Source organism: Ambystoma mexicanum, chromosome 1q (genome assembly GCF_040938575.1).
Source record: "Ambystoma mexicanum isolate Mex_15411 chromosome 1q, UKY_AmexF1_1, whole genome shotgun sequence".
Classification (NCBI taxonomy): Eukaryota; Metazoa; Chordata; class Amphibia; order Caudata; family Ambystomatidae; genus Ambystoma; species Ambystoma mexicanum.
Window position 1 is genome coordinate 493,828,057 of NC_090922.1, and position 12,471 is coordinate 493,840,527.

General features: G+C 43.0%; 1 protein-coding gene across 1 annotated transcript in view; it reads left to right on the plus strand.

Annotated features, from left to right (window-relative positions):
• LOC138529452 (phospholipase A2 inhibitor and Ly6/PLAUR domain-containing protein-like) overlaps positions 1–12,471 on the plus strand; it is a 233,218-nt gene that overhangs the window by 78,772 nt on the left and 141,975 nt on the right. The window contains exon 2 of the mRNA XM_069640825.1: positions 2,546–2,665. Within this exon, the coding sequence (XP_069496926.1) occupies positions 2,546–2,665 (120 nt within the window). The remainder of the gene's footprint in view (positions 1–2,545; positions 2,666–12,471) is intronic.

The window sequence follows — 12,471 nt, forward strand, 5'->3', positions numbered from 1 at the left end:
AACTTAATACATCTTCTAATATTCTAGGCATGACAGACAAGCTACCATGAGATTTTAGGGATCATAGGAATCTCTAAACGTAATAGACAGGCTACGCTTATAGTCTTACTATATATCTTCCAAGTTCTATAATGGGCTACCTTCAGGAATCTTCTAAGTGCAATTTTAAGGATACTTGCATATATATGTATGTGTTACAATGACTAACTTATAGGTCTTCTAGGTGCAATGCATAGGTTTTCGTCATATAGATTTGTAAGCAATGGGCAGGCTAGCATTATAAAGTGCAACACCAATCCCCGATCCAAGTCCATCTAAGTGCAGCACACTGCCCACGCTGGAGGGCATGAGTGGAGAGATTGGGGCATTCTTTACCTATGATGGTTCTATGTGAATTGGCAGTGATAGTCCTTAAAGGCTACCCTGTATACCTTTTTGTATGTAAAAAGGTATACAAGACGTTATTAACAACTCAGCTGCAGAAGGCATTTAAGTCTCCATGTGTTAGAATAAATTGCACTTGTGAGTGGAGAAAAAGTATCTATTAATTGAGTTATATGTTTCTATGTTAACATGAATTCATCTCACTGCATGAATTTCAGAGATGGCTGATGATTTTGTTTTACATCAGGGGTGTAGACATTTCCCTATAATTTGAACCGACAACGAAGTGCAAGTGCAACAAGCGGCTGCTATGTGTTATGGTTATCCCTCAAGAAATCTTTTTAAATAATGTATTGAAATAGTGTATTTTAAATCACACTTTCAGTGAACATGTAGGTAAATAACCACACAGTTTGCTATTGGTTTTGTACAGTAGAACATAAAAACATGTTATACATTCCAGGTCACCAAAAGTACACGCACACATTTTCCAATAATCTTTGATGTGCCATTACCCAAAATATATTCCAGTATTCTCCCTGTGTAAAATATCATTTTAATGCTGGCTGTGCCCAAACATACCCATGCTGACTGGCCCAATATACGCCTGCATTCCCATGTAAGTACATACTGCCCAGAAGGCCAGGAATTATACCATAAGAAAACATGCAAATGCTGGCTAAGCCAATTATAAGGACATGCGTCACATTGGCTTTGCTCAGAGTGTTAGTAAATATGTTATGCTCTCTTTTAATAAAAGAAATGTCAATAGTGTATGCACTAGTGTAGGCCAGTAAGTATCCCCACACAAACATGCTCACCATGTTTGCTCTGCCCTTAATGCCACTTAAAAAGCCATGCCATTTTAAACAAACATTGCCATGCATCTGCACGAATGTAGGCCAGTATCTCCAAGTACCATCACTCATCATATTGTAGTTCACCATAAACCCAGTAAAATGATATGCCACAAGGAAAACATGTACCTGCTGGCTGCACCAGTGTAGGCCAGTATCCCATGTAAAAACAGTCATCATGCTGGCTTTGCCTAAAATTCCATCAAAATGCTATGCCCACTATAAGAAACCATGTCAATGCTTACTGTGCCAACCAACATGTGCCAGTATTTTGCCCCTCACTGCCGACACCAGCATCACATATCCAGGATACAGCCCCCTTCCCCCTGATATGGATTGATTCACAAACAGATTCAACATTGACCCATATTAATTCACTAACACATTCATCCATGATCTTTCACTCATGCATTCACCTGCATTCATTCAGTTACTTGCACATTCATGTGCATTGATTCACTCACGTATTCACTACCACCCCTGTCCCAGCTACATATACACAATGTACTGACAAACATATGCAAACATAGACACACCTGCATATGCACACAACGATTTTAAAAAGATTATATTTGCTTACCTGCTCGTCGTCTCAGGTCTGCACTCTTGCTCGTGTCTCTGTGGCCCAGGAAGGCCTGTCGAGTGCATCCTTAAGGCTATAACGAAGACGCAGAGGGAGGAGTTAATCAAACACCTCTTCCTGAGCTCTGGTTCCTACCATGGGCACAGAGTGCCTGCACATGAATGTCCCAGACCCTCATAGTCTACAGGAAGCCACAAGAGCAATACTTACACATTTTACAGGGTGCAGTAGTGCAACTAGCAAGACGAATGGGCCATGTAAGGCTGGGGAAGCAAAATGGCTCTGACCTAGCATGGCTCGTTTGCTGTGCAGAGCTAGGGTAGTTCACACAGGTTGCCCAAAACACATGTGGCCCAGGAGCACTCAGCTGAGGGAGTACCCAGGTTTTCACTGCGCTGGCTTTGGCTCATCATTAAGGGGTGGTTGTTGAGGTCCCTTTCCCCCATTATGGATGAGCTTCTACAGCGCCATTAAGACTTCAGTGAAGCATCATTATATCTTGTTTTTCTTTTAATTTCGCTTCATATTTATTAGAAATGTCTCTTTCCTAACTACATTTCAGAAAATACTGCCACCCATATTGAAATTGTGAGCAGTTAAAACTGTTAATCTGATTTTATTTGAATTGCACCAGCTGCTACATGATGACATTTTTTAGAAAGTTCCAAATCTCAGCAATAAGTCTGTATGTCTTGAGTCAATGCCTATTTTCTTTCTGCAGGACATTGTCTGGTGTGTGAAGTCTGCATAAACCTTGCAGGAAACAGCTGCTCAGGAGACCATGAACCCTGCAATTCCTTGGAGACATCATGCATTGCTACCCTGACAGAAACCACGTTAGGTATGAAAAAAGGTCCTCCACGGGATGGTACTATGATCTTTAAACTTTTCAGTGCCTTCATATATTGAAAAGTAAATAGCTAATGTGCAGGATAATAATGTTCCAGTGTGCTATTTTTAATGGAGTTGTGGACTTGAATATTGCATAGCATACCACTGGAAACTCCTGCTGTAAATTCCCATGGTAAGTAAAATGTTAAATGCTTGTGGATGCTTATGCACAGTAACCTCTTGGAATCATATATAGAAACACTTGTTTTTCTTTTATTTCTATTTGAGCAAATCAGAAAAAGAAATACAAAACGAACAAAAAAAAAAACGATTGTGAATCTTGACTTAAATTCAATTCCTATCAAGAATGGCTTCCTAACTTCATGAATTCAGTCTTCTTCATAGTTGCCAAAGTTTATTCCATTTATTTGTTATTCTTAATTGATCCTTTCTATCAATTTTTCAAAGTTAATCAATTGGTATATTATTCTGAATCATTCAGACTTATTATCAATTTTTCAGTTCACCACTTGGTCTGTGGATCTTCTCTCTATTGATTGATTGTATCTTAAACTTTTAGTCCTTATAACTTCAGTTTATCAATCCTGTGTTCATCAAATCAAATTGCCAATTAACTTGAGTATTAGCTTTTACTGCACATGGTTTCTATTAGTTTTAATGTTCTCTCCTGTATTGATTGATGTATGTCTATGTATGTTGTAATAATGATTATATAATACCATATTCATCACTCTCATCCATTGGATTCAACAATTGTATAAGTATATTTGTGTTTGCCTTTCACCCACTACATGCCCCTGCCCATCCAAACCATATCCTTTATCAAGCAGTTACTTCAAACTTTGTTCTGTGAAGGACCTGCACGTGTTATTTCAAAGCAGTAAGCAGTCTTTTGATGGTTTATGCTTTAAATGCAGATGTATATAAACTACTGGTGTAATAAAAATGTCTTAAACATACACACCTTCAGCAACTTGATTTATAGGAAGTATATATGTCCTTGCATCAGAAGCCCTGTTTAAAACAAGCATTAGCAAACCTAACAATTTTGGATTGTGGATAAGCAGTTTCCAGGCACTGTTATCATAAGCCTATGAACCATTTTATAACTCCTGTTGTCTTAAGGCCAGGTAATACAATTATGCCTGATTCATGCTTATACAAAAGCCAAATCTGTTAGCTTTAGCAATGCTTGTTTAGATATGGCTGTCTGGCGACAGTACCACCAGTTTGCCCATTGTTGCCATGTATAAAGCGGGGGCTCACACCATCGACTGTCTAGTACTGCATTCCAAATATTCCATGCTGCATTCTCTTGCATGCAAAGTACCAGGGATCAAGTCCTAAAAAAAAGAGGTGGGGGACTCATTAGCTTAGCCAGTGGGAAGTGACATCATCAGAAGCGACATCACCGGATTTGCCATCACCAGACGTGGCAACACTGGACTTGACATCATTGGGCGTGACATCACCGAAGTGACATCAGTTGCACTGTGTGCTTTTTAAAGAGTAGTACACAGATCTGGCAACATTTCCTGTGGTGCATACACATACAGAGAAAAAATCAGTTAACACAGGCTCTGTTCTGTTTCACCCAAACCCCCACTCCTCCTCCACACCCCAAAACGGCTTTATGCAGGAATTTTAACTATTGCATTCAATACAGTTCAGCAGACAAAAACATTCACCTAAGAGAAATAAATACCTACTACATTATTCTTGATTTGTTTGTATTGAGTTTCTATCATACTTAACTCCCAAGCGCTGTACAGAGTAATCAACAGTACATATTTAGGAGTGCAGCCAAACAGATCTAGCCCTTGGCGACTCCTTCTTCACTGTACTTTAGAGGTGGCTGTTAAGCAGAGAATTGTCCAAATGTAGTGTGGCTGCCACACTGATATTATAATCAGACAAAAGAAAATATTGGGATTAGTTCTCTCAGGATTAGTCCCGGGGAGGATAGCTCAGCGGCAATGTGCTTGCCTTGGAAGCAAGACGACACAAAGCAAAACAGGCTCAATCCCCGGGTCCATGCTTAAAAACCTCTGGGTATGTAAGCGCGTTATAAATACGCAACTAAGATTAAAAAAAAACAATTACGCAACTCAAAAAATAACAATTCCTGTAACAGCGCCTCGATGCCCGCAGGCTGTGTGAGCGTTTTTAAAATGCAAAAATAAAAATAAAAAAAAGTTCTCAATGCGCCAGCATATAAAACCAATGAGTAGAAACAACTTCTAAGAGCTTACTGGTGAGTCCAGTTTTAGAAACAAGGAGTTAGACAAAAAAGTGAGATCAATGGTGAGCTGGTACTTATTTAATTGTTCCAATTATTCTACTTATCAAATAGTGTTGCTTCACACTTCTGTATGTATGGGTTTTCCAAATACATATCATTTTACAATTGTAAAAAGAGTTCCATAATTGTAGTTCTCAAGGTGAGGTGATTGAATAGGTATTGCTTAATGATTAATAGTAGATCATTCAGTTTGTAATTATAGTTGCTGACCAAAAAACCTGTTAAGCTACATCACAAAAACACTTGTATTTTAGAGTATTAAAGCTACAGGAATCTCTGAAACGGTCCTCCTTTCCTTGTGAACAAATTACATCATTGCATGTCTTATTTTCAAATTAGTTTATCCAGCCAGTTTTTGTATCCATGTTTGTTGCTTCATTGACAGCATAGTTGCTACTTTCTCCAAGAATAACTGAAATGTCCAAATCTTTGGGAGTAAACATTGCAGGCTCCATTTTTTGTACAATTGTAATAGATAAATTAATCAAGCTTCACCTTAATATCTCCATTCCAAATAAGTTTGCCAATCCTTGTCACTTTCTCCAGTAACGCTTTGCACCCACAAATCCTGGCGCACTCCCCCTTGACTAGATTTGCTTGTGTGATCTCAGTCAAATTAGGTCTTCTGAGGTTTTTTCCATACAAAAGTAGGAAGTGCTTTGAAACCACTGAATTATGAAGAATTATACAATTAGTAGCTGTGCGCTACATGTTTGCTTCAGGGCCTACTTCTCACAATTTACAGCAACTGCAGCTCTAATTCACAGCCTCTAATTCTAGTCTGCTCCCTATGTCGATCCTCATGGGGTTGTACTGCTCCTCTTCTCCTTTTCCTGCCCTGGCTGCACCTACTCATACCTCTTATTCTACCTTTGTTGCATTCTCCTCTGCCAGCTCCAACCTTTCCCTCAGCTCACCAAAGCCCTGCAAAATGGTAGGTAATTGGTTGAGGGCCTCCTTTTTTGTTCCATCTCCTCTTTGCTGTCTTTCTTTTAGCCTTTTCCTGGCATGGCCGACCCTGCCTTCTGTTCTTCCTGTCCCCCCTCTGCTCTTAAATTATTGCTGGGCGGCATCTGCCTTCTCACCAGCCACACCACAGTGAATGGCTGCAACCTCCTCACCTTCCCCACCCCCTAAAACCTCTATCCCCACCTGGTGTGTAAAACAGAATGATGATATTTGGCAGTCACTAGCAACCTGCACGCCTCCTGTGTTTACTGAATCAATTGGCTGCCCAGTATTTATAAATAAGAGTTCCATATTGGTATTGGCCAGTAGTGTAATAGGGAGGCTTCCTTATTCCTGACGTTCTAATGGCTGCTCCCAATCGGCCCCAAATATCACGTTCTAATCCAGTGGTTAGGCCTTAGGATTCATCCTAGTGGTTTAATGGTGCTCGCCCCTAAGGAATCCGAGGCTGTAGCAAAATCTGGTGGTCTAATGGTAGGTGTGCTTCCTAACCCCTTTGCACTCATCTTCCACCCTTTGTTCCAGTCATCTTATTTGGTGATCCCTTATGGCATACCATCAGGTAAAGCCAGAGAGCCGGCCCAATTAAAGCCCTGGGTAAAGCGCCGCTCCGGGGTGGAGGTGGCAGACCACACTTAGCGTGAGCCTCCATGCAGCAGGGCAATCCTTAATATTCAACGCAGACAGGTAAGGGGGTTTGCAATACACAGAGTATTTCTCACAAGTGCACAGAAAATGGTGTGCAACATATAATACTGCACCTGTAGTGTTTCAATGCATAACACAGATTATCTACTGCCTTAAATACACAGTGCTGGTAGGGCAAGGGGCTCACCTCCAAGGGCATGCACTGTGCAGCATATACTGCACTCCGTTCTGCCTATGCAGTGTCCGATCTTAATACACTTTGCAGAGAGTCTGAAATACACTGTGCAGACAATGCAGGTGGTGTACACGTAGGGCCGGCCAACCCTAGGAATTGTGTGGCCAATGGTGGCAAAACAATTGCGGGCCCCTTATTTTGCATATGATATCACAGGAAGTGACATCACTCCAACCTGGGCTTGGAAGGATGTAACTTGAGGGAGTTGGAACCCGTGGCCTGCAGTTTAAACAAAGATCCAAACAGCAGGCACATTGCCCAATGGCTATCATTGCTGCAGGCATATTGATGCATGGCACTTTAAGTATAAAGGTACTTTCTTGTTGTCCACCTGCCCCTTTACACCAACTCCCACACATAGAGACTTGCTATTTTTATGGTAGACTATGCCCTATACAATATTTAATAACATAGCATAACATGGCATATCAAAGAGTTTCATTCATTCTCCTTTTTTGGAGTATTTGTATTTGTATTTTATTGAATTCATAAAGTGCCTTTCGTCAAAGGCACTGAACAATAAAAAGAATTAAAAAAACAGTACAATCGAAATGATACAAATCAGCAAAAAAGTTACATAAAAAGAGAAAAACTGAGAATTGTAAGAGACTAAAGACGAAAGAAGATAGAGTTTAAGATTAGTCTGGAAAAAAGCAAAGAGATGAGGAGCTACAAAGTGAACGAGGAAGATCGTTCCAGTGTTTGGGAGCCAAGAGTGAAAAAGAGCGGAAACAAGACGACGCACAAGAGGGGTTAGGAACAGTCAAGAGAAATAGATTCTGAGACTGCAAGGGGCGTGAGGGGACATAAAACGAGAGTAGAGAGGAAAGATAAGGAGGGGCTATGCCAAAAGTTGAAGCCAAAAGAAAGAACGTGATACAGAAGACGGGATTCAAAAGGAAGTAGTGAAATTGAAAGTAGGGAGGATGTAATAGAGGCACGAGGGGGTAAAGAAAAAAGAAGGCAAACAGGCGTTATGGATAGATCGAAGAGGAAAGAGATGACAGGCAGGAAGACAGAGCAATAAAGATGAACAGTAGTCAATACTGGAAAACAGAAAAGAGAAGAATTTAGTAGCGTGAAAAGAAAGATAAGTGCGAGCATAGCAAATATTAAACATAGCATAGCGGCAAGTGCGAGCGATAGAGGAAATGTGAAGGGAAAAAGAGAGGGAAAGATCAAAGATAACACCCTGGTTGTGCACCAAGTACTCTGCATGGCCCATACCACTTTGGTGATTGGCAGCAAAAATATGACAAAGTTAACGACAACTCTGCTGAGGCCAGTCCTCTATACTGCAAGGGATTCTACATTAATTAGCCAGAATCACACACTGTGGTTACAGTGAAGCTGGGATTTTAACCTAAGCACAGTTTAACCACTTGAACACACACATTATAAGATCTACTTGCCACATAAATTTGAAGTTTGGATTTCAAGGCCTACAATAATGTTATGTTATGTTATGTTATGTTATTTTGCATGTATATAGCGCCTTTTGTACCATTGGTATGATCTCAAGACGCTGGTAGGTTGAACGCCCTCGGGAACCGAAGTTCAAGTCAGGAGAGAGAGAGAGAGAGTCATAAGGTGCGTGTGAGCACCGGATATGTGTGCAGCAGGTGTGGCATTCGTGTGATAGCTGCTTCTTAGAGGTAGGTGTGGTGGTTGGGAGATCAAGAATATGTGTTCGTTCTGGAAGGTTGTTATCCAGACCGATTCTGGCTGCATTAGGCGTGAGGAGAACGCCTAGGCTGGAGGGTGTGTGACCAGCTGTGTTTAGTTAAGATGATGGGCAGTATGAGGCAAGTGATGGTATGAGAACAGCTATACCGAATGGTGTCATAGTATCGCTGTGTTCTAGTTCAGTGGTGGTGTATAGAAGAGAGTAAGCGTGTAGATGTGATATGGTGGTTTACCTTAGGTGCTTGAGGTTGAGCACACTCCATTAGATTCATGCACTCTGACCGTTCCATGCACTCCAAACTGTTCCGTTCACTCCGTTTTATGCGCTCCAAGCATTTGTGCTCTTAAACCATTCTGTGTACTCTAACCATTCTGTGCACCCCAACCGTTCTATGCACCCAACCGTTTTATGCACCCCAACCGTTCTATGAACCCCCATTGTTATATGCACCCCCACAGTTCAATGCACCCCCACCGTTCAATGCACCCCACCATTCAATGCACTCCCACCATTCTATGCACTCCCACCATTCTATGCACTCCGCTATTCAATGCACTCCGCCATTCTATGCACTCCACCATTCTGTGCACTCCACCAATCCATGCACTCCACCAATCTGTACACTCTAACCATAGTTCAACCGACCCATGCATTCCAACCGACCCATGCACTCCAACCGTTCCATGCACTCCAATACGCACCTCTGCCCCAGACACTCTTCTTCAGCCCCACATGCTCTTCCTCGGCCCCACACACTCTCCCTCCACCCCACACACTCTTCCTCCGCCCCACACACTCTTCCTCCACCCCACACATTCTTCCTCCGCCCCACACATTCTTCCTCCACCCCACACATTCTTCCTCCATCCCACGCACTCCACTCGTCCCACGCACTCCATCCGTCCCATGTACTCCACCCGTGCCACGTACTCCACCCGTCCCACATACTCCACCCATCCTACTCACTCTGCCCCTCCCATGCACTCCGCCCCTCCCATGCACACCATCCGTCCCACGCACTCCATCCATCCCACGCACTCCATGGGTCCCCTGCACTCCGCCCATCCCAGGCACTCAGCCCGTCCCACGCACTCCACCCATCTCACATACTCCATCTGGCTCACGCACTCCATCCATCTCACACACTCCATCCGTCTCACGCACTCCGTCCGATCTATGCATCCCATCCGACCCATGCACTCCATCCGACCCATTCACTCCATCCGACCCATGCACTCCATCAAACCCATGCACTGCATCCGACCCATGCACTGCATCCAACCCATTCACTCCATATGACCCATGCACTGCATCCGACCCATGCACTGTATCCGACCCATGCACTCCATATGACCCATGCACTCCATACGACCCATGCACTCCTTCCGTCCCATGCACTCCATCCGTCCCATGCACTCTATCCGTCCTATGCATTCCATCGTCCCAAGCATTTCATCCGTCACATGTATTACATCCATCTCGTGCATGGCTTCACTTGTCGTGCACTACATCCATGTCATGTTTTTGCTTAATTTATTTCAATCGTTCCGTTCATTCCATGCGCTCTGTCATTCATCTATCTTTTCCCTTCACTCTACCTGTTCCGTGCACTCAATCTGTAGCATGTGCTCAATCCTTTCCATTTTCTCGATCAGCTTATTCCTCTCGTCTACTTCGTTCGTCTCGTGATGCGATGATAGTGCAAGCACTGACAGGGGAGAGGGGTAGCCGGAACAGATGCTGACAGAAGACGGACACAGCAGCAAGAACACTGGAATGGTGTTCCAGCAGGCTGGGGAGCAACGAGAGAAGGCCAGTTTCCATGCTTTTCTCTACGTGTGTCCATTTAGTCTCGAGTCTTGTAGTTTGGCTTTAGATGAGTGAGTCCCACCTTAGCCCAATGCTACTGGGACTAGGTAAAGCAGTGCAGTAGGCGTGGTTTCGACTGGAATGGTGTTCCAGCAGGCTGGGGAGTAACGAAAGAAAGGGAGTAACGAGCTCTATGTCTCGTAGAGCTCTCAAGTTTCCCACGGCTATGCATGAGAATGCCTTCCAGTCCTGATTTTCCCTGGAATTCTGTGACTTTAAGGTTTTGTAAATTTCAAACGGGAGAGGAAAAAGTACAGGTCCCTGAAACCAAGTGGAAAAAAACACTCCTTCTCACACACGGCCCTGAGACACTTCAGAGCTCAGATCGTCTGCTTATAAAAAATCTCATATTATTGCAACATTATAATAAGTTAATCCTTAGGGACACAATGGAATTTCTTTTTTAGACCACTACTTGGAAAAACGTTACTTTGTCAGAACCTTCCAGCAGGCTGTTGTGCAAGATGTTAAGAGCATTGCCTATTCATATAAAGCAACGCTTTTTTACATCATGGCAATTTGGCAAACCTTTAAAAGGGGACCTTTTTTAAGTGAACACCTTCTTGCTAACGTAATGGAGGAAGGAAAGCTCAGGGGCAATGTGTTTGTTTTGGAAGCAGGACAATGCAGCGCAACACAGGTTTGAATCCCAATCCAGCACTTAGAAACCATTCATTGATATAATATAATGCGCATTATAAAAGAACAATTATAATTATAATGAGTACATCAATGACAAATGAAATAAAGGGCCTGACGGTGTTAAGCGAAAGGGGCAACTGCATGTAAAAGGCTGTGGGCAGCTCAGTTCAGGATGCTACGTGTGAACTTGCATAAGAATGGCAATCAGCGGGAGTGAGCTTTGAAAATCCAATGACTGGGATTGGGAGGGACTCTTCTTAGCACGTCGTGTTTTTCTTAACAATGTAAACACACATGAGAACACCACCTTCTTTTGATGTGCGTTTACCTTCTGAAAGAAGCCACTAAACCAGGCCTGGCCAAAAAAGGGTCATGCGGCCAAGCCGCATGATGGCTGGATTCTCGCGTACCGATTATAGCGGACAAAACAACAGTTGATTGGTCCATGCAACATTGTACATTAAAACATAGGTATGGGCGCCCCTCTGCAAGAACAAACACAGCCAATTGACCTGTTCCTTGGCAAGGTACCCACTTTAGAGTCCGCAGCCACATTTCGCTCACTCTGCCTTCACAGGGGAGAAATATCAATTTGCATATCAGTGTTTGTCCCACCCACATGGGCAGTCCAGCACTGAATTGCTATGGCAATTCTCCTCTGAACAAGAGTACCAACAGCAACCCCAGGCACGTGTTTCGGCCTAGTCGGGCATCATCAGTGAGGTGTAGCTGCCCCTCTTTGAGCACAGTAAGCAAAGGGTCCATGTCTGCATGACCATAGGAAATTTAGGCTGACCTACCATAAATCCCTTGAACAATACAAAAATAGGTATGGGCACCCCTCTGCGAGAACGAACATGGGCAATTGACCTGTTCTTTGGGAAGGTACCCACTCGAGAGACCACAACCACATCTTGACTGACTATGCATTTCACAGAGAAGAAATAACAATTTGCATATCAGTCTTTGTCCCACCCACATTGCCAGTCCAGCACTGAAATGCTGTGGCAATTCTCCTCTGAACAAGATTAGCAACAGCAACCCCAGACACGTGTTTCGGTCTAGTCAGGCCTCATCAGTGAGGTGGAGCTGTTGCTCTCTGAACACAGTGAGCAAGGACCCCTTTCTCACTGTGCTTAGAGAGGTACAGCTCCAGTCTGGAGTCCTGGCAGGAATATAAATGTCATTATCATTGCCGTCTTACTGAACAGTTTATGCTCATCTGGAATATTGTCATAGGGCTCTTGATTTTAATGAGAAATAATGACTTCTCTTCTTGTGATAGAGGTTGAGCGACCTCTTCCTCCTCATATCATCATCCATTTTAGGAAATTCATCCATAGTGAGATCACTTTGAGGAATCACTAATGCTGGAACATGTGCCATTTCAATAGAGCATATTCCCCCCACCCTCAATTCGTAGTCAACTGCATGTAAGCTCTG